General features: G+C 45.9%; 1 protein-coding gene across 11 annotated transcripts in view; it reads left to right on the forward strand.

The window, feature by feature from the left end:
- ZNF462 (zinc finger protein 462) overlaps nucleotides 1–23,105 on the forward strand; it is a 138,586-nt gene that overhangs the window by 94,379 nt on the left and 21,102 nt on the right. For 9 of the 11 annotated variants that reach the window (XM_045042660.1, XM_045042659.1, XM_045042662.1 and 6 more), the window contains 3 exons: nucleotides 9,803–10,070; nucleotides 11,991–12,127; nucleotides 21,270–21,493. In XM_045042660.1, the coding sequence (XP_044898595.1) occupies nucleotides 9,803–10,070; nucleotides 11,991–12,127; nucleotides 21,270–21,493 (629 nt within the window). Of the gene's footprint in view, nucleotides 1–9,640; nucleotides 9,731–9,802; nucleotides 10,071–11,990; nucleotides 12,128–21,269; nucleotides 21,494–23,105 lie in introns of those variants that run through there. The other 2 variants (XM_045042665.1, XM_045042664.1) reach the window with 2 other exon arrangements.

Raw genomic sequence — 23,105 nt, forward strand, 5'->3', positions numbered from 1 at the left:
TAATCCACGAATACCTTCTCGTGGATTGTAGAGGACTCCATTTTCATGGCTGTAGCAGTTGACTACAGAAAAGTCACGGTGTATTTAAATATGTGGTGCCAGTTACACCTGCACGTTGTACAAACATCTGTGCCTATCAGTGGGTGCAGAAAAGGGAGGAGAGAGTTGCATATAGAATCAACTAAAGTGGTTCCCAGATATCCTGATATTATCTGTTTCAAAGTTTAGACTTAATAGCAGATTTGGGGTCAAGACCAGAAATGATGCTTTTGGCTCCTTGGGATGGGCAGAGATTGTGAATTTCTTGCCATTCAAATTCTCACATGTTCCAGAAGCCATTCTTCAGGTAATTTTAAAAAGGCCCAGGCTTGCCTCAGTAAAAGTGGGTCAGTGTTTCAATAGGAAGCCTCTATCCACCTCAGTATGCAAGGAGAGAGTGACATTTGGTTAATTGGATTTTCCTTTTAAATCTGGTTTTCCAGAACACTTTTTTCAGTTTGAACTCTCTTTGGATCTTAGTAACACATTTATTGAGGACCTGTTTTGGGCCAGGCCATGAGCTAAGTTCTGAATTTGCTAGATGAACTAAGATATGAACTTGCTAGATGCATGGATTATAGATGGATGGATGGATGGATGGATGGATATCCTACTTTGAAAGAGATCCTGGTTTGGTGGAGGTAAAATAAGTTAACTTCAATGCCACATGACGAGCACTAGTGGGGATTTTAATAGGTATGTCTAGAAAGATCAAGGAAGACCTTTATAGTGATGGCAGATTTGAATTGAGTTCTGTTTTGAAAGATCATGTGAGTTGAAAAGGCTGAAATGCAGCAGAAAGGCATTGCAAGACTGAATGATGCTGTGAGAGCAAAGCCCGCAGTGAATGTTAGGAACCTTCTGGGTGGCTGGCAACAAGCAGGGTGGGAGCAGGGTGGGCGGGGGGTGAGGTAGGTCTGGGGAGGTACAGGAGACCGGGAGCACCACAGCAGAGTTTGGACCTTTTCCTGTGAGACATGGTGAATCCCATGGTCACGTTTGCTTTTAGAAAAGAAAGGAATCTTAGGAGGAGAAGAAACTTGAAAATGGGAACATATTTTGGAAGTTCATGTCAGCAACCATAAGGGCCTGAACAAGCCATGGCGTTGGGGCAGTGAGTGGATCACAGAGTAAGTGCTTTTCAGGAGGTCAAACCAACAGAGCTGCTCACTCATTGAACGTGTAGAACAAAAGAAACGAATCAAGGGTTTCTTCTGATTTCGTTGACTGGGTGGCTGGTGATGCCATTTGAAAAAAACCACAGAGAGGCAAATGATTTTGTCGCCAAATATAGGGCCCGGTGAGCTGCAAGTCTGAGAATCTTCTTTGAGATCAGACTTGCCTGGATTCCCCCCAAAGAGAGAGAGAACAGGAAGCTTCATGTAAAATAAAGCCTTTGAGAGACCCTTTCAATGAACTAAAATATGATGGGACACTAAGTCTCAAGAAGAGAAGGTTGCCCCTCCTCTGTTTTTTGCTGTGTTTTTGTCATTTTGAAGACTAATTTTTTGTTTTGTTTTGGTTTGTTTTCTCATCTATTCCCTGATCATATTTCAAGGTTTTGTTTTTACTCATCAGAATGACAGGAAGTTTTCAAAGTGTGTTTCCTTCAAGTTTGGCCACAACCTTATTTTCAGGATTAGACGTTTGTTTTTCCATTTGCCTCCATGACAACCAAGCCCAGAATTCCTATATATAGTCATCCAGTGCCCATTGTCCCCCTGGCCATTGTATCATAATCTTGTGCATCCAGGCCAGAGAGCTCCACTGAGGATGGAAGACGAGGAGGTGCTGGAGTCCTTGGCCTGGAGATTTTCAAGGCGTAATCAAAAGAAGGAAATAAAATAACGTGGCTGCCTCTGGAGATTTATGTTCCCCTTTAGACACTATCCAGAAGGAGTTGAAATGGCTTGTGTTCCATAGCTTAGTTTCTAATACAATTTTCTTTGGGAATGGCCCATAGAGAACATTTTTGAGACTCTTCAAAGGAAATGCTTGGAAAGTTGCGTCGATGATTTGTGGTTGGTGGTATCCTTCTGGATGCCAAGTTCTGCTCTGTGTTAGTAGCATGAAGTAAACAACAGGTACCTTGAGAAACAAAAGGATTAAATGGAGTTTCCAAAGGATTCAGATAGAACTCAAGAAAAATTATTAAATAAGTAAACTTTTGAATCTGTGTATCATCTTGACAACATACTGTTTAACATAAAATGATAGGCGATGGATGGATGGATAGATAGACAGGCAGACAGGCCTAGATTTAGGAAAGTTGTCCACAAATTCAATCCAGCAACATTCTCCTAAACACCTTTCTTCATGAAAGGACCAGGAGTCTCTGGCCGTAAAAGCACGTGAGGTACCGTTCTTGCCGATCTAAAATGTAAGTTCCATAAGGACCCTTGTTTTTTTTCACTGATGTATCCCAAGTGCTTCGAGGTGCCTGGCATGTAGATGCTTCTCAATAAGTATTTTCTAAATTAATGTAAAATTGGGGGCAAATACATAGATTGAAGCAGTAGAAACTCTCATTTGATGTAATCAATAGCCACCTTCTCAGTTACATTTGAAAGGTTCTAAAGGTAGGGAATCTTTTTTAAAATGCCTTAAGCATTTTACTTTCACTTAAGAAATTGATTTCTTCATCAGTATTGGGACATACGGTCAAAGCTTATGTATTTGAGTCTGGGTCCTTTGATTGGAGTTCCCTAGTTCCTCTCTTACATAAACCACAGGCACCTACATTGTGTTATGTGCCAGTTTCAGATTCAGTTTCTTTTAAGTGGAGTGATAATTTAGACATTTGTGGAACAGTCTTAGAGCAGAGTCCTTCTAGATTTTTATGTTCTCAATCTTTTATAGTTGGTCCTGCCAAAACATAATTTGACAGAAATTTTTTTTTTAGCAACTTGACTTTATCAAGTCTTTTCAAAGCATTCAATGTAGCTTCATAGAAATGACACTTTATACCCATATTTCATCATGTTAGGTAATACTAATTAAATTGAACAAGCTCAGGAACAAATACAACAGGTACAAAGAAGTCTGGGGGAACGTGAAAGTGTAATGAGACCGGGATGGGAATCTCAGTGCGTCTGTGTTGACGAAGCACAGAGGAGAGCAGATTCCTATCTGGACGGTTGGGGAAAATCGTCATAGAACAGGTGACATTTCAGCTGAGCTTTGAAGGATGGGTAGGTGTTTGCCAGCCAAAAAGAAGAGGAAGAGCACTTAGTAGCCCTGATCAAGGATTCCCAATGATGAAATAGGTAGAATGAGCAAGGAGTTGGGAACTAGCCAGAAGTGAGGCTGAAAACGGGCTCTGGGGCCGAACTGAAGAGCTCTGTGTACCGCACTAAGGAATCGAGACTTCGCCTTTGGGCGCGGGGCCCTCCTCCTATGGTAGCCACGTAAGTGATGCATGCTACAGGTCTGTGACGTGCACGCAAGCTGAACTAGAACAGACGTCAGAGGAAGGAAGACCACATAGGCTGTGAGAGCTGCGCCCGCACGTTGTGAGGACCTGAGTGGACAATGGGAAGGGAAGACCTACAGGGTCTGACACACGTCTCCAGGACGTGGCACTTGGCTGAAGCGCTGTCGCCACAGGGCAGTTTGGACGAAGAGTCTCACGGTATGAAGTTGGACGAACTGGTGAGCTGTTCACTGACATTCAGACACGTGGGCAAGGGCGCAGAAGGGAAGTGTGTGGGCAAAGAGGAAGTCAGTCTTCAGCATGTTGGGTTTAAGGAGTCCGAATTTTTTTTCAGCTTTAGGTGAAGACTCAAATCAACTCAAAGCTCAGCTGGGTTTCCCATCACAGCAGGGTTCTCTCTCCCCACCCAGATACCTGGGTCACTAGCACCCAGGTGAACATACTTGGACTATTTTTGTCCCCAGGCTCAAGTTTATTAGCAGTGGGGTGGTAGAAATTGCATGGCATTCCAAAAGTTTCCTGGCTGTTCACTCAAGTAGGTCTTTAACTGCCCTCATCATTGTTAGTGTGCCCTTCTCCAATTTTCTGTGATTTCTTGGCTGGAAATAGCGGGCTGTATTTCCAGCATATTTGGGTCCCACCCACACCCCCTCCATACTTTGGATATTTACAATATTTGTGGTTAAATTATCCACAGGTAATATTCTATTTCTGGTTCCTTTTGTACCAAACCTGAGCTGCTCAATCGCCTGCTTTTCTAAAGAAAACTACAATTCGTGCATTAGTTTGAACTTTCTGTGCTATGTTAGAAGATTTTAAATTCTCCCTCATGCAGTGTACCCCACTCTTGGGTGTACGTATTTTTCTGTTCAAACTCATCCTCTGATCTTCGTTCCTTTTCCCTGTTGGAATTAAGTCAGTTTTTCTTTTTTCTTTTTTTTTTTACAGTTTTTTTTGAGTTTATTTATTTTGAGAGAGAGAGAGAAAGAGCATAGGTTGGGGAGGGGCAGAGAGAGAGAAAATCCCTAGCGGGCTCCACACTGTCAGCCCAGAGCCCGACACGGGGCTTGATCGCATGAACCGTGAGATCATGTCTTGAGCTGAAACCAAGAGTCAGACGATTAACCCACTGAGCCACTCGGGTGCCCCATGTCGCTTTTTCTCATGGTGATAAGAATGTAGTTACTTCATTTCTATTTATGACTTGAGGTGGCAGTGTTGGTGAATTGAACATTCCAGCGTCTTCATGTCTAGTGGTGATTTCATTAATGAACACACTAATACTAGTTATTAAAGGACATTCAAGTTTCTCTTCACATTCCCCTCATCTCTCCGAGACCCACATTTCATCAGTCACTGCATACTGATTTTGCTTTTTCTCCACTAGTTCTTTGTGGATGCCTCTATGAAGACGTTTATTTTTTGCACGGAATCACAGTTATTTACATGTCTATCCGGGAGCCGCTTGAGGGCAGGAACCCAGTCCTACTGCCCCAGAACGGAGTCTCCTGTTGATTTTGATGCACAGTATATATTTGCGGACAAATGGATATAATTTAATCACTTGCCCCCCGACCCCCTCTACAGTTTGCTTCTCTAAAATCCTTTGTCTTTTATTTTCTCCTGGTACTCGGTTTGCACTGACCAAAGAGCCTGCCTCCCAAAGTCTGCATGAGAATCTAGCTCAAATGTAATTAAATGTCGTTGCTGGCACCAAGATTCTTCTGCGACTTTTTCACCTTCACTCACTTCCTCTCTGTGGAGCTGCAGAAAATTGAGAATTGATCGTCCTGTACAGCTTCCTTTTTGGATCGCTCAGTGCGTAAGGGGGCTGTCTCCGCAGCTCCTACAATTTACTGCCCAATTGATTCTTACTCTTCCTTGTGTCTCCCTTAATCTTGGAATAGTTAAATTCTCCCATTACTGTGCATTTGTTCTCCTTGCCTCTTTTGTTCCTTCAGTCAATGGGGTGAGCTCGCAAGACGTGGAGAAGACCTGTGTTGTCACAACAGCTCTGCTCCCTCCCCTGCTACACCTGAGCTCTGGAAAAGGGGCCCCTTGTGTCTTCCTTGGCTTTGAGTCCCTAGAGCCAGCACACAGCCTGGCACTGACAGGGTGCTGACCAAATGTGGGGAGCATCAGAATATTCAAGAAAGCTTCATTCCACTCCCAGAGTTGACTCGTTTGTCATCTGCCCTTATAAAATTACGTTTTTTGTGATCGTTTCTGTGCTGGCTAATTTCCGGAGAAAAAACAAGAAAAAAAAAAATCTCTCAAACTGATAGTCACCTGGGTTTGGCTGGCATTGTGGGAGCTGGAGTATGGCAAGAAGAAATCTTCCGTTTCTCCAAGAACATGGCTACGTGAGAGGGGCAAGAGGTTTCATCTGGAACCCCACCCCCTCCCTGGTTTGAAATCCTGTCCCAGAAGCCCCGGAAAGGACCCGTCTCCCATCCATGTACATTTCTTTTTCCAGGCACATCCCACCTGAGGAATTTCAGAGCATTATTATTTGGGGGCAGTTTATCAAGCATCTAATGAAAGCATGACATTTGGGCTGGCTGGTTTCCCATCTGGGTATTTGCAGTGCTCTCCTGTGCCACCTGCTTGTAGAATTGCCTCCTGTGTGATCGCAGTGTTTTGTTTCTATAAAACGTCTTGAAGGTTTGGAGATTTCTTTTTCTTTTTGACGAATCTTGCTTTATTTTTTCCCCCATGTCCTCTGAAATGCTTATTTTAGTGTTTCCTTTCACATCCAGTTTACTGTTATTTTCTATCCTGTTTTCATTTCTATCTGTTCTGAAATTATTTTCCCAAGTATTTCAATTTTTCTGTCACCTTTTCTCTCTCCTCTCTGCTACATATTTAGCGTTGATGGAACACTCTGATGTTCTTTCTCGTTCTTCTGACGTGCATCGTGGGACCTGAGGTCACCATTAGATATAGACGCCTGATGGGCAAGACTCAGATTTTAGAGTCAGACGAATCTTTGTCCAAATCCAACCTCTGCCTCTTACTAGCTGTATAACCAGCTGTGTCGACTACCTCATCGGTGAAATTGGGATGAGAACTCACACTGCACACCATCGTTGTGAGAATTAATTGCTGGCTGTTCAATAAATTCCAAACCCGTGTCTGTAAGCACCATGACCATCCACGCTAAAAGTCTAGTTTGATCCTGATTTTACAAAATAGAATTCTTTCCATGGATAGTTTACAAAATGGATAGCTAATGTGACTTAGATTTATTTTACACCTACAGCTGTACACTATGACGTAATTTCTAAAACTTTGCACATAAATAGAGTCACAGGTCAGAGAATTAAATTGAGAGACTGCATATCTCCGGGTTGGGTCAGGAACATAGGGACCAGCATCATCTCTGCCGTTGGTTCCATCATAAGTATTCCTGGCCATCCAGGTGACAAAGACGTAGCCTGGTTTAGTTTCCCACTGGATTTACACTCCTGTGCTTCTGCTGCTGTATTTCCCAGTGACCGCAAGCCCAGCTGTCTGAAGCACAGAGTGGTTTCACTTTCCATAAGCTTGGAATGAAGAAAACGGTCTTAATGATGATTTTTAACCTTGGTGATGTGCCCTTCAGTACTAACAATCTGTTTGCCTTTCTAACCTGGGCACAAAACGACCCTGTTCCTGCTCTTCAGGCTCTGCCTTGTGAACAAGCTGGAATTTTAGGTAGTTAGCAAGTGGGCTTTTTTAAGATGGGTGAAATCATACACGCTCGCGTCTTTGTCACTTTAGTGCCCAAAGTGCTAAAATTGTACATTATTCACAAACTCCCAAGTGAGAGAGAATGAGAGACATAGTATATCTTGGCACCAGAGAGGAAAGTAAAGCTCTAAGGAGACCCAAAACGTTGTAACCTAGGCTTTACTACAGATGCACCATAGGCGGTGAGGTTTTGCCTGTCTTTGTAAATGAACCACCTGTCCATCTGATTTTAGCCAGGCAAAAAGGAATTCTTAGCATGATACATGAGGCTGTTCCTTTTGCCATTTAAGACGGAAGGGCGATGAGCCTCCCTTTCTTGGAATGCTTTTCCAACGACTTCTTGCATTTCTATTTCTTCAAGTTTCATATAACATATATATGCTGAAGTCAAAATTTAGAATTCGCTTTTTGGGATGGATGGAATAAAATGCAGTAGACCCTAGAGACAAGAAAAATGTGTTAAAGCAAAGGAAACTCCCTTCCGTTGGACGGAGTCTCCCTAAGAGATTAGCGTAGGTGTTAAGTTGGGCTGGGTGGAAAGCAGGGGGAGATGAATTTACGTGGCCTGTTATCTGCTTGGGAAAAACTTACTTCTTTACGACTTCTGCTGTAAAGGGATTGACGTTGTCAGGGGTCTGTCTGTCTGTCTGATGTGACTAGCAGCTGACCGGCAGGACTTGCTGAGCCGGGTGCTGTGTCTTGTTGCTGGTGGCCGCTTTTTGAGAAACGGACTGTTCCTTGGGGTGTTCGTTTCTGGTCTCTGGGTAGATTTGCGGGTGGCAGACGGCTCATGGGCCGTGGACCTGGCTTTGGCCTTGCTGGGCGCGGAATTCCAATCCCGCAGAGCAAAGAGCAAACAAGAGGAAGGACGGGCTTGTCGGGATGGTGGCTGGGCAATGCCCAACCTGAAGCTCAAGCCTGTGTTCACAGGAGAGGCGGAATGTGCCTCGTGCTTCACTGTGCGTGTATTTTAAGCAGAAACTAGTCTTGAGAGCTTAAATAGAAAACATCTCGAACAATCCATGAAATGGTAAACAAACCTGCTATTGAAAGAAAGAATGAGAAGTTGACAATTGCGGTATTGTGATCCTGAGTGGGTTCATCAGCTAGGGCTGAGGAATAAAGAAACCAGAGATAAAAGACTTGGGTAAAATGAATTCACTTGTGTCATTCCTTTCTTCCTTTGTCTTCACTTTACACCTGGTAATGAACCCAAGGAGGCTCGGAGGTATTGTTCAAGTTTCCTTTTGTTTTATTTTTGTGTGTGTGGCAGGTTTGTTTACAATTTCCAAAGGGGTTTTTCTCAATCTTGAGGAATACAAATTGAGGAGGGGGGGAGAGGAGAGCAAGAAGGGAAGGTGTTTGAGGATTTTGAAGACAGGAGGTGGCCTCACAATAAGGGAGGCTGCTCTGTTTTTGTTTTTCTTCTCCAAGAGGCCGACGGGATGGATGGACTCTGGTTTCATCCAATACGGGTTTTACAGAATTCCTCCACGTCCTGCCTCGGGGAATCGGGCTTTGGAAAATTAAGTGTCCATCAAATCAGGAGGAGGCTGGTACAGTTTCTATCCCCTTCCCCCCCCCGCCCCCCGCTTTTTGAAAGCCTTAAAAAAAAGAGCCCTTTGTTGTCTTTTCAAGGAAAGTTACACTGAAATTCATCTGTGCGGTATTCATGGACTTCATTTGTGCCAGTCATAGGCAGCCGTAGGTTCTGCGGGACAATGGTGTTGAATGCGTAGCCCCAACACTCAAAGCAGCGTGTTGGGAAAAGGTTCAAGACCTTTCTTTTACTCTCTCTTTCTCTCTCTCTCTATCTTTTTTAAGAAACGGAGATTTTTCCCACCTCCCATCTAGATCAGATTTCTCCACCACATGCCATTGAAGCTTCTCAGGGCTAAGATTTATGCCTGTCATTTCCCGACATTTTCCTCCGAATTGCAAACTTTAAAATACCTTTTAGGGAAACTTATTTGGAGTTTCATTTTAATGGGATTTATGAATAAATCTCCATCTTAATGCTGACTAAGCTTTAAACATCCATTCCAGGAGAACACTATTAGATCTTTATATTTTAAATTTTAAATCATTTGACTGTGAAGGCATAAAACATTTTTATATTTGTGAGCACCATGTGCTCGAGCATTTCTGTTAAAGACCTTTCCCCCCTCCCCCCCTTGAATAATTCTGGGCTCCAGAGGAGGAGATATTGCATCAACTACTTTCCTTTCTCGTGTGGATGCCTGTGTACCTTCTTGCATTTATTCCTCTCCCCTGCAAGGACAGCCTGTTGCCACGCTGCGATTTCCTTTTTAAAAACAGTTTATTTTCTTCCTTCACTTTGAAACCTTTAACCTCAGAGTTTTATTTTTAAATGCTGTGAGCCCTCAAAGTGCAATTAAAAGAAGTGATGCTTTCTTCCTATCTGCCTTTCCCCAGATCTGTGTTGTAGGATGTAAATGAAGATGAAAGACGGATCATAGTCCTCATCTTTAAAAAAAAAAAAAAAAAAAAATACTCCAGACTAATGTCGGGGCTTTCAAGTGTCAAACCTCTACTGTGTTCTCTGTGTCCGGTCTCGTTTTCCCCGTCTGTCCACAGACTCCTCCTACTCAGAACCTCCAGATGTTCAGCAGCAGTTGAACCACTACCAGTCCGCTGCCCTGGCAAGGAACAACAGCCGTGTTAGCCCCGTGCCTCTTTCTGGGGCCGCCGGGGGTGCTGAGCAGAAAACCGAAGCTGTTCTTCACTGCGAATTCTGTGAATTCTCCTCTGGCTACATCCAGAGCATCAGACGCCATTACAGGGACAAGCACGGCGGGAAGAAGCTCTTCAAGTGCAAAGACTGCTCCTTTTACACAGGCTTTAAGTAAGTGACATGAAGAACAGCCCCAAAACACAAGGTGGCTGCGCCTGTTCCGCCCCTCACCACACTCTTCCCTACACTCTCCTACTTGGAGCTCAGGGGAGGCCCTGCCCGTGGGATGATACAGGCATTAGGTCCAATCTTCACAAAAGGAGGCTACTTCCAGAGGACTGCTTTGGGGTTTGTGAAAGGGGTTTGGGATAAAGAGCTCTATCAGAACAAACGGATTTAAAAATTAGAGCCAGTGGTCACCCAGGAAGTGTGAGTTTGCGGTAAGGGATTTCTCTGGCCCAGTGCATGAAGCAATGAGTGTTTTTCCCTCGGAGGACTATCCTCCCTTTTTTAAATTTGTCTTTGAAAAAAATATGTATATGTTTTTGAAAGCAAAGTGAAAGTCAAGAGAACCCAGCAATTGTGATTTCCCTGCTCCCCTTATAGAAGATTCGTATTTCTTAAGATCATATTGTTGAAAGACAGCCAGAGAATCAAGACTCCAGCACTGTGAAGACTAGAACTGAGCCAATTTTAGGGAGATGGTTCCAATCTGGAAAAAGATAATCCAAAGTCCCCTTTGCTCTTGTGTATGACAGAATTGGCGAACTCAAAGAATGGAGTGTGTCCAAGGGTGTAATCTAGACTCTTGTGATTTAATCTCATCCTGTGCAACACTGTTGAGGTTAGTGGTTACGAGTGGTTACCTTGGAGCCTGACTGCCTGGGTTTGAATCCCAGCTTTGCCACCGACTGGCTGTGTGACTTCGGACAAGTGCCTAAGCTTCTCTGTTCCTCCCGTTCCTTACCTGTGAAAAAAAGATAATAATACTACCTAACTTATAAGACTCATGTGAGGAATAAATGACCATTCTATCCAAAGCGCTCAGAATAGTGCTGGCACAAAGGAAACACTAATAAGTGTTGCAGTATCATGGAGAGCTATTCTAATAATGTAATAGTAGGTGCTATGTTACAGATAGAGGCTGTTACTGTCTCTTCCTGTTGCAATTAAGACCAGAGCCTTCGGCCACTCTAGTACTCAATATAGACCCCAGACAACAAGGCGGGCGAAAGTGGGCTTCGTGGCCAAAGAAAAACATGAATTGGAAGAACAAGTCTCTTTTCCACCAACATCTTAGTTGGGGGATTTTTTGGAAAATGTGTTCTATCTCTGGCTATTAATTTGGTTCAGTTGTTTTTCAGATAAATATGCATGTGACCTTAGAAATGGGAGAAGGCTAAAGACCCAGATGACAAGGGCCCCCTGACAGGTGTACGTGTCTCCCTGGGGAGAAGTACTTGCATTAATAAGAAGGGGACCTTGCCCATTAAACTCTTGGTTTCGTCCATTTTTACGAGACATTTAAGGCTTTGTAAATGCGGCAGTTTTGAAGAGGATGGAGGGGAAGGCAACGATAATCCTTCCTTCCCCCTTCAGGCTGTTACAACAGCCGTATTTGGTTTACCTGATCGTCTGCCGCCATGATGTCCCAGCCAACTCGCCCTCCCCACCCTTGCCTGTGAAGAGTCACGTGGGCAGCCAGTCCATTAGCCTGATTCTAGTCCCTCTCCTTCCGAGTGTGATGAGAAATATGTTCTCATAGGGATTTTGGTTTTATATTTTTAATAGGCAACTTTTAATCTTGAAGACTAAAGTGTGTGGGGAAATCCATTGCTTTTCAAACTAAGCTGTGAACCCAGCCAAGTGGCAAAACTTTCAGAAAGAAGTTACCGCTGCACGACAATGTTCAGTTGTCTGAGGAGTGACCAAGGAGCCTGTGGTCAGCAACATGATTAACGACTACGACTTTGGCCCCTCAAGCTGGGGTGTCACACCCAGAGGCCCCGTAGGAAGATAGCCAGCAGGGGATGTGTGGGTGACATGATCCCCTATCACACTCATTGCCTGTCCCCCACACCTCTCTCCCAGATCTGCTTTCACTATGCACGTGGAAGCCGGGCATTCGGCGGTTCCTGAGGAGGGCCCCAAAGATCTCCGCTGTCCTCTCTGCCTCTATCACACCAAATACAAACGCAACATGATCGACCACATCGTGCTGCACCGAGGTAACCTTCCTAAATGGCGGTTTGCTTGGGGTACAGGGGTGAGGGTGGATTACAGGGACGCCCTCTCAGGGTGGCCTTGGCACCTTTTCCTTGGTCCCCTGTTCCTCACCTTCTCTCCAGGCAGGAAATCACGGGGACCGCCACAGTGATGGCCAACGGTAAAAACTCCTTCCTGCTGTGAGGATTTCCTCCCCGTGGAGGGAGGCAAAGGTGCAGGGCTCTGCCATGCATGCTTCTCTGGGGCTTCTCAGCGTCAGGGATTTTCACCTTGTCATTCCTCTGCCCTCACAACCTTGCTGAGGAAGGAGTGAATGAGAAACAGAATGGGCGGGTGAGGACTCATTTATAAAATGTGAAGAGCTGCTATATGGTTGTAAGCAATTCCCTGGAGGGAGACCAAAATGATGATTTCTGAAAAGCAGAATGCAGAGTTTCCCTTGAAATGGATGGAGAGAGAAAACTCTTAAAAATAAAAGTGGCCTGATATGTCTTAGAAATACCATAGGCTTCAGATTTAAATTCTGGTTTTAAAGCCTCTTGTATTCACCCGCTGTCTCGTCTATAAAAAGAGAGGACAGTCAAGCCTACGAAATAACGTGCAAAAGGTCTAGTGTGTTCCCTGGCGGAGGCATACCGGGTGTTCCGTAAATGTTGGTTCCTGTTGATAAACAGGGATATTTCTTTCAAGTCCTCTTTGGTTTTTCTTGCAGTTGAGTTTACTCTTGGCCAATTAAAACACTGTTAAACAACAGGCTTCCTCCGCATTGGAAGGAAAAATATGTTTATGTAAAAACTACTTTGTCCTAAAAAGATTCAAGCCAGAGGTGGATGGAGAAAGATTACCGGAATACCGCTGATCTCTTGCTGTTTCCATCATCCACTGATCTTTCCATCTGTCCTTCGTTCCTTCCCTCCCTCCTTGTCTTCCTCTTCTTTCTTGTCTGCCTTCCTTCGCCTTTAACCTTTCAAGAAGCTTTTTACTCTTTGCCACAGGTGGAGTGTCTTCTGCCATCCTGCTGAGATGTCACTCACCCTGAAATGCTGCATGTTTTCTGAGCATTTTCAAAGTTGCCCACATTTCCCCAGATCCGCAGGCTTGGGCCACTGCATTTTGTGACACTTCGCCCATCTCTGCCGCGCGCCCCATGGAAGGCCACCCTAACGAGACGTGAGGTCGCCACCGGCCGGGACATCCGCCTACAAGCGGGGAGAAACAGCATAGGAACATTAGGCGGGAATTCTTGGCCAGAGTGGTCCCACCCGGTGTTGCACCTGGGTCACCTGACTTCTGGTCCCCCGGCCCATGTGTCGTGGTGGCTCTGTGCCCCCTCCCAGTGCGGGGAGAGGCCGTGAGTAGTGTTGCTGCTGAGCAAACAGAAATGGGGAGGCCTCACTTCTGTGGCTGATTCCCTCTGCGTTCCCATCTTGCTGCCTGACGGAGTCAGAGCTTCACTGTCTAGCGAGCTCAAGGGTTTTCCTTCCCTGAGCCGAGAATTCTAGAAAGCGGGTAGGGGGCAGAGGGCGTAAATGCTAACACTGCGAACGCTCCACTGGATGCTAAGTCACTCCTATCCAACGGCATCGTGAGGGCTAGTGCTATCACTTGTGTTCCCGCTCCACATGTGTGAAACAGGAAACTGAAACAAACCGCTTTTTCTTTGATTTGCTCTAGTTATTTGCGGTCACCTCACAAAGAGTTTAAGGTATCTTAAAGGTGTTTGTGCAGCACTGTAGGATTAAAACAAATGGGGAGATCGGGGCAGAAGTGCAAAATAAGAAGCAACTGGAAAGTCCCCCGGAAGTAGGAAGAGGTTCCCCAAGAGCTTGGTGTCCAGCGTGTGTCCTGAGGTGCTGTGCACCTGTCAACAGTGGGCTGTGGATTTACTTGGCTCTGAGGTTCCAGCCTCCCGCGGCAGAGAAGCAATTGGACTTAGAGTGCCTGTTAGACCTTTGAAATTTGGTTCGGGAGATTTCCAGGAATCCTCGACACTGAATCCGGAAGGAATTTCTCCAGTGGGGTCCCCTGAAGGGGACCACGTACGATCTAGGGTGTATCATCCCCACCACAAATACAGTGATGAGTCCCTCAGGGACCATGAGGGCCAGGCAGTTGAGCTGGAGTCACTCAAGTGGTAACCGTGCAGCTGTGAGTCAGCTCCATCCTCCGATCCCGTGACCCATCCATCATACTGCCCGTCACTGGTTACATACAGTCTCTTCTGTTTATTTGTAGAGGTGACTTACAACAAAAGAGCCATCTACATATATAAATACCGTTCTTCTCAGGATCAGAAAGCGCCCAGTCTGGAATAAAGGAGTATCTGGGGATTGGTATTGATAATGACAACATCAATAACCACAACAGTCACTATTACTGAGTGCTCACTAGTACCTAGTGCCGCGCCGAGTGATTTCAGTATGTTATTTGATGGAATTCTCACAAAACCCTCTGTGGCGGGCATTACTGCTATCCCTGATAACAAGGGGAAAAGGTTCAGAGAGGTGGAGAGCGACTCATGATCCAAATGACTAATAAGTGACCCACCTGGGTTCTGAACCCAGGCTTGTCTGCCCCACAGCCCATGCCTGTAACCAGCAGGTCACTGTCTCATCCTTGGGAGGTTGGTCGGTGTCACCCGTTGAGCATTCTAGTGGCGGTGGCAGCTGGGTCTGAGGATGGAGTTCCCTGTGGGGCTGGAGGTCGGAGATGAGGACCACTGAACCACAGGCGGCAGGTGCCTCAGGACAGCCATGGCTGCCATCTGTGTCCTGGCCTGACTTCAGGGTCCCGTCTCAACTCAGAGTGGCATCTCAGTGGGACGCTGGTCTTGACAAGTCAAGAGATGGGGCTGGGCGTCTGCCTTGCAACTTCAGGGTGCGGCCGATCTCGAAGTAACAAGATGTGGTTCCTTCTGCACCTGTGCCCTCCTGGCTCTGCAGAGGAGTAAACATCTTTGGCCTCTAGGGCCTGCAGTAAGAGAGCTTTCTGAGGCCTTGGTTAATTAAAATACTTGGGACGAAAGGCAAGAAAAACAGCTTCTGAACTGGCCCTGGACTGAGATCCTGCTTGCAAGAATAGAGTTTCCTTAGCTTTTTATGCCTAGACATAATGATATATTTAAATAGGGAGGAAAGGGAGGAGAATCCATTTCACTCATGGGAAATCTGAATGGGCAGCGATCATGGGTTTATGTTGGCTGTGGCCAAAAAGAGCGTACTGTTTATCCATGCATTCAGCAAGCATTCATTACGTGCCACACTGTGCTGGGTTCGTGGGCAAGATGAGGTGTAGGAGGGCGGGTACCCGCCCTCCTCAAGGAAATGAAGCATGTGCTAGCGAGGGATGGGTATCTAGGAGATTAACTGCGGCAGGCGTATTTGTGTTCGGGGCAGTGAAACGTGGTGGAGGGTGGTTTTCAAACTGAGCCCTGATGACATTTCAGCAGGCAGAGAAGACTGAAGGTGGGGTATGTTGATTTCCTGGGTGGCTTAAAACACCAGTGTACTCTCTTGCTGCTCTGGGGCCCAGAAGTCTGATCTCAAGTTGACAGACAGCAGGGCTGTGCTCCCTGTGAAGGCTCTAAACAAGAATCCTTCCTTGGCTCTGCCTGGCTTCCAGTGGCTCCCAACATCCTTGTCTTGTAGCTGCATCATTCCTTTCTCTGCATCTGTCTGCCCCTGACCTTCCCTGAGTGTGTTTCCTCTTCTTACAAGAACACTACTCCTTGAGCTCAGGGCCCACCCCAATCCACTATGACCTCCTCCTGACTAGTTACATCTGCAGAGACCTATCCCGCTAAGGTCACTTTCTGAGGTTCTAGGTGCACACACATTTCTGAGGGGCACTCTTTGACCTACTACATGGGGGAGGAGGAGGAAAATTTTCAACTGCTCAGGTAGGTGGAAACAAGATGTGTTGACAGAGTGGCATTAAGAGTGTTCTGAGAGGGGCTGAAGGGAACAGGGGGCAAAGCTGACGTGCGTTCTGGCCAAATTAAGTAGGGCTCGGATGCTAGTGTAGGAGTTTAAACTTCACTCAGTAGACAGATGGGAGTACCAATTTAGCAAAGATTGAAACAAAGCATTGGTAGACCCATTTCTTTGGGGAACTTGGGTGAGGTTAATTTGGTGAGATTGGCCATGATTGGACCAGTTTAGAAAGGGAAAAAGTAAGCCCTGAGATTTTTGTTTGAAGGAAAATGTTGGTGGTAGGACTTTTCGGTGGGTCTTCATTCAAGGCAACAAATATTTATTGAACATTGACTATTTGCTAGCATTCTTTTATGCTCTAGGGATACTGCCATGAAGAGTCAGTCAAGGTCTGTGCACCAAAGGAACTTGAACTTTAATGGGAAGAGAGACAATGAACAAGGGAAGAGATAGTTTCATGGGTACATTTCCACGGAGTTTCTCAGTTTCCCACCACGGGAAGCACGACCCTTTATGCATAGTTTTGCCTGCCTGCACCTTGCATACCTAAGTGCACCCGGAAAATTGGGTACAGACTGAATTATAGGGATGAAACACAGTTTTCCCCGAGAAGTTTATTTATAATTATGGAACTGTGTAATCACTGGGGCTGGTCTCCAGTTGGCGTATTAGCTTAAAGCTTCTGTGTCCCAGCCTGTAACCCCAGGACTGAGGCAAACACTGAATTTAACACTGAATCCTACAGGTGGGTGTCTTTTTGGAACAAAACTAATCTCCCCTAATTTATCTGATGTCTGTCGTTTTTCTTGAAAAACAGAATACAGTGAGTTTGCCAATCTTTCATTTTATTTGTGAAAGTACACGTTCCATCCCCATCAAATACCTTTGCCTGTTGGAATTGGAGGTGCAGTTCCCAGCTTCCTCTAGCTTCACAGTGGTAGCCCAGCTAACGTCACATTTAATAACTTACCAGGAACCGTTGTCCTTATGTTTATGTGTGTCCGTTTACGGTTCTGTTTTGGAATGATTGTTTTTTTTAGAAACTCTTGTTATGTTTTTAATGGCTTTCTAGTACTGGGCTTTTATCTCTTGTTTGGCTGAGAGTAATGGGTGGGGCTTTGGTTTTGGCCCAAAGTGGGTCTCCGCCCTTTAGCACGATCATTTGCATACGGGTTTGTTGGAGTGAATGACTTCCAAATCTCTACATGCTTCCTTTACACTTGGCAGGTTGTGGGGAGGAAACCCATGTGTGTTGTGGTCTGCCTTTCAGGAAGAATTTTTACTTGGTGATTCTGGACTCCACAGTGATGTGGTTTCTCTCTGTTTTGAACAGAAATGACCCTCCGCCCTCCTTGTAGTTGCAAATCTGCCGATTTTTCCACTGAGCACCACGGGAGCTTGATGGCACACACTTCTAGGCTCTTTTGCACCTTAGTTCCCGCAGGCTTCCGTGTGGCATACTCTGGGGTCCAGCCTCTTGGGTTTTATGTCCAGCTGCAGCCCCAAGCGACTTTTGAGTAGGAAGAGATGAGAGACAGAATCTATCTTGTAGTCAAACTGGTGAAGTCATAATATTTTTGCAGCCAGCTCTGGAAGCTGAGTCACAATGAGTGTGATTCAAGCCTTGGTTTTTTTACTCAAGGTAATTTTGAGAGGTGTAAAGTCAAGAAAGGCCCACAGTTGTCGCTGCCCCCATAGGGGGAAAAAAAAAGCCCTTAGCACTCAGCTTCTGTAGCCAAGACAGGGCTCCATCCATACCTGGAAACATTCCAGTCTCTAACTTTATGTCCTTGACTTGCCTCAATAATGAATAACCTCATTCAGAAAAAGGCCGGTGATTCGCCCGCCTTTCAAAGTCCGTCTGTCTTGTGTTTTATCTTGGTCATGTTAGCCATGTTTTTAGAAAGTGAAAAAAAAAATTAATGTCTTAGTAAAGTCCATGTAAATAAGAGACTTGGGATGTTGGGAATGTCTTAGTTTGGAACTGGGAAGTCTTACGTTTCAGGGTAGGTGAGCAGGAAGTTTCCTATTATCTAATTCAGTAGATATTCGAAAGAAATTCAGATAGAGAGGGTTGCCTTAGAGATGGGTGTAGCTTTTGTATTCTTAAACGATTAGGGGGAAAAGCCTCATAAATACACCACATGCAGATCGGATGTTCCAGGAGGAGGGCACTGGCCAAGATCAGGCAGGAGACCTGTGTTTCCAGGTCACTACTTGGTTCTGAGCTAGAAGAGTGACTCTGAGGAAGTAGTTCACCAGACCAGTCCTCAGTTTCCACATCAATAAACTAAAGATAATAAAACTGTCTTGGCAGAGTGTTACGAAGAGAAAAAGCAACAGTGAGGGTAGAGTGCCTGACGGTACTTGAAACCTAGTGGGCTCTTGGTAAATCGCCACAGTCATTTACGTGAGTTATTATTTAAACTCCAGAGTATTTTGGGTGCTCACGACTTTGTGTAAAATTCACTTAGACACACATAGTGAAATTGGAAATGGCCAAGAAAACTGACCAAGGTGGTAGAGGAATGGAAAGGGAGACCCATTAAAAAACAGGTCTGAAAGAAGCGATTATGTACAGGCAGAGGTGAAGCCTGGGGGCTGACTGCGTGGCTGTCTCCAAGGTGTTTGAGGCTTCGTTACGTTGAACTTTATACCAGCCGTTGTCCAGCTCCACTGAGCTCAATGGAACCAGAGCCAGAGGCGGAGGGTGGACGTAGTAGAAATGACAAAATACAGGAAGAGCAGAGCAGGGGGATGCATTCTCAAGGAAGGTGCCAGAAAAGTCTGTATCCGCACTTCCCATGAGCTCCTGAGGCGTGGGAGCTGGTCCCAGGGGTTGAGCCTGTACCCCTATCTCTTGCCGTGAGCACCGGCTTCCTCATGGTTTTTGTCCACGCGTGTCTTAACCCAGAGCAGCTGGAGGTGATACTCAACACTTTGTATAAGAACAGCGGTGCTCGACCGACCGGAGTCCATCTTGCCTCCTCAGGGTGCGTTTGTCTGGAGGCATTTTTGATCGTCACTGCCGGGGAAGTGGGGGCGTGCTGGCATATGGTAGGTAGAGGCCAGGGATGCTGATAACTATTCTACAATGCATAGTCCAGCCCCCACAGTAAAGACTTATTTGGCCTCAAAATGTCAGTAGCGCTACTACCGAGAAACCCTGGACTCAAGGACTAGAACATCATAGCATGGGCTTTCTTAAGGCTCTGGCTGGCTCATGCCCGAGCATTTTTCCCCCCCCGATTACACCAAATCATGGAACTGAATGGTTAGAAGACTGTTCAACATTTGCTATTCTAAGAAAATGTGTGGATTACATTATAATCATGTGTTTCTTAGCTGTCTGCTCTAGTTTGGTTTAAAAATATTTATATTTCTAAATAAGCGACTGACTCTTTGTATAGGGAAAATAACATATGCATTAGAGCTCTGGGGAGTGAGCAGCAGACATCACCTTCCACGCTTCCTCTGGCCAGCTTTTTGCTGCCCAATTAATCGCTGTATTCAAGGACTCCCAAGGCAATGACCGCCCTGCAGTGAGAGTGTGGTGGTGGAGACTAAGGCATGGCCTTGGGTGGGGAAAATTCCCCGGGGGTCAGTGCAGGCCAGCAACAAAGGGAGGGAGGGCTCACAGGGAGAATCGCATCAGTGCACAAAACACTGATGCTCTGGAAGCACACAGCTACTCAGTGACGCTGAGAAGAAATCACGCTTTCTTGACTTAATAATACATTGCTGTTTCTAAATAATATAAGTATATGTTGTGTGCGTCCATTTGTAAACTTTCAGAGTCTTCTGAAATCCAGACACAGCATGAAAACACACGCTATATTTGATCCCTGCATAAATAGCACAGATTTTAATTTTATCCCAGTTATGGATATCTGGCGCGTGCACCGATACTCTGGGCAGACTGGTGTGAAATTTAATTTGAGCAGTTAAACACAAGGGTGAGAGAGTGCAAAATAAACAAGCGCACGCATTTCCAGCCCTACAGCATTTGGTATGTTAATGGGAAAAGCACCCAAATCCTCTCTCTCTTTTATTTTTTCCCTTGTGACAATCAGATTACAGATTGTCTGAAAAGGCACAAATCCTCCCTATCTCCCACGCCGCCCCCTCCTCCCCCTGCATGTTGCCTGCAGCCATTTCATTTGTGAGCTCTTCCGTAGTTAGAGCTGGAGTTTTAGTGAATGAAAATGTACAGGTCCTTTGTTTTTAGATTTGTTTTTAGATGAGAGATCCCCTTGGTTTCAGGACAAGGAAAACAGTCTCCTTGAGAACGTCTTGGAAGGGGAAACAGGAGTGGAATTTGGAAATGGTAGGACATAAAGGATTTGCAGTTGGACAGACAGGGATGCAGATCTCAGCTGGGCCAATGGCAACATTTGCGACCTCTGGAAAGTTACTCAAGAGCCCTGTTCCTCGCTTTACTAATTTGCAAAAACAGGAGTAACTCCAGCCTAGTAGAGTTGCCTGAAAGGTGCACAGAGGCGGCACAGAGGTACTCGGGGGCCATCTGTCTTATTCCTGCTTAGAGACATCTGTAGGTCCAGGCTAAATAGCGCTTGCTAAGGAACTGGGTTGTGCTCGTGGTTGCTGTCCGTAATCATTTATGTTGGTAAAAATGGCAGCCACTTCTGTTCTTCTCCCCTCCTTTGACCACCTCCATGCAGGAGTTAGTGAGCACCTTCCAGCCTGCCCACCTCTCTGTAAAGATCATTCTGGGTGTTAAGTACGCAGAGCTTTTGGCCACACGGGGCGCCTGGGTGGGTCAGTCGGTTGAACGTGTGACTTCAGCTCAGGTCATGGTCTCACGGTTTACGGGTTCAAGCCCCACATCGGGCTGTGCCAACAGCTCAGAGCCTGGAGCCTGCTTTGGACTCGGTGTCTCCCTCTCTCTCAGCCCCTCCCCCGCTCGCTCGTGCGTGTGTGTGTGTGTGTGTGTGCGCGCGCGCGCGCGCGCGCACGCGCGCTCTCTCTCAAAAATAAGTAAACATTAAAAAAACAACAACACCTACTTGTGCCAGAGGAAGGGGCTGTTTGGGGAATTGAGGGAGGGGCAGCGCGCATGTGAGTTCACAGACACGGACCCACGCGAAGCAGCAAAACTGGGTGCGTTTTTCCCTGTATTCCAAAGAAAGAGCACGTGCGTACTTTCCCATCAGTAAAAATGTCCCCCTTTCCATTCAATTTGTTTCCACAGAAGAGCGCGTCGTCCCCATTGAGGTGTGCCGTTCCAAACTGTCAAAATACTTGCAGGGAGTAGTTTTCCGCTGTGATAAGTGTACCTTCACCTGCTCCAGTGACGAGAGCCTCCAGCAACACATAGAAAAGCACAATGAACTGAAACCTTACAAATGCCAGCTCTGCTACTACGAGACCAAGCACACGGAGGAGCTGGACAGCCACCTTCGGGACGAGCATAAGGTACCTGCCCTTCCTGCCCCCGCCCCTCAGCGTACGTGGGAGGTGGGGAGGGCGCCTGGCGGGGAGACAGAGCCGAGTTTAGTCACACCCACCACTCAAGTGTGACTTGAGCCAAAATAATGTTAAAGGTGAGGTTCGGTGTTTTTGCTAGGATGAAAGAAATACAGGGGCATTTTAGAGAATTGGAACACATAGATGGGGACAAGGAAAATCACCGCTCACGCTACCACCCAGATCCAACCGCATAACATTTTCTGTCTCTTTGCCGCCCACCTTCCTTTGTTGCGCATCCTCCCGGCCACACCATACATGAAATGTCGTGTCCTCGTCACACTTTTTTTTCTTGACGACCTAACAGGAATCATTTTTCCGTATTATTTTAAACGTATCGTCACAGGAGCTGACCAACTCTTTCTATAAAGGACCAATAGTAAATATTTTAGGCTTCGCCAGCCAGATGGTCTTAGTGGCAACTCCTCAACTCTGCCCTTGTAGCGAAAAAGCAGCAACAGACAAGACAGAAGTGAATGGGCGTGACGGCCGGGTTCCAGTAAAACTGTATTTCTGGAAGGAAGCGGCGGTCTGCGCTATGGTTGCTGGCCCCTGTCCTGGTGGCCATGCCACCTTGTCCCTCAACCATGTAGGCTGTTTCCAGTATTTTGCTAACTGCAGAGATTTTCCAAGGCATTCCTATTCGTGTCTGAATGCTCTAAGGGCCGTAAAATACATGTTTTATTTGGGGAGGAGGATTGATAAAGAACAAATCCGTACGAGACCTAAAATAAGGGGTTTGTGAAAAACGTCTCTTCGGAGGTCTTCTGATCAGAAGGCAGAATCCTATAGGACAGCTTCAGAGGGCTTATTTGGCACATTTGGGAACTGAGAGCATTGCTTCTGGTTTTGTGTATTGCCCAGAGTGCAGAGGAGTTAAGATTTGTATTTGTTTCATGAAAAAAAGCCTATTGGAATGTTTTCTAATTAACCAACACATCCAACAGATCAAGGGAGTGTTTACTTAAGGCGCAATGAGGATCGCTCTTGAGAGTTTCCTTTTTCTGTGATCTGTGTCCTCCTCTTCTCTGACCTTACAAGCCCACGTTATCAAGATGTTAGTCTGAATCATCCGCACCCGAGGGTCAGAATTCTTCTGTGGGGTGTTGAGAAAGAAGTCTGAGCTCTGTCCCCGACCCACAATGTAACGGTTTCATGGTCACTTTTCTGCTTTGGAATGCGTTCATTCTGTAAAGTGCCCAAAAACGAAAGCAGAGAAGAAAAGCCTGAATGGCCCTCACTGAAAAACTTTTTCATATCCTTCCTTATTCAAACTTCCTGGGCATTTCTGCCCCCCAAACTCAAAAGGAAAACTCACCCATTTCAAACCCAGCTCTCTACATTTATGCACATGGATCTTATTAATGTCACCACCTCAGATCTTTTTATTATAGCGTTCAGGCCTTTGGGCTGGTATTTTGGGAGAGAGCAGACCCGGAAGATAAATTCTTCTCTGGTGGTTACACACTTGCTGTGAGTCACCGGTGAGAAGGTTGGAACCATGCAGATGTGGAACCAGAGGCTTCCCGAGCGGACGCGGAAGGTTGGGGCTTCCGGGTAC

Source organism: Felis catus, chromosome D4 (assembly GCF_018350175.1).
Source record: "Felis catus isolate Fca126 chromosome D4, F.catus_Fca126_mat1.0, whole genome shotgun sequence".
NCBI classification, from domain to species: domain Eukaryota; kingdom Metazoa; phylum Chordata; class Mammalia; order Carnivora; family Felidae; genus Felis; species Felis catus.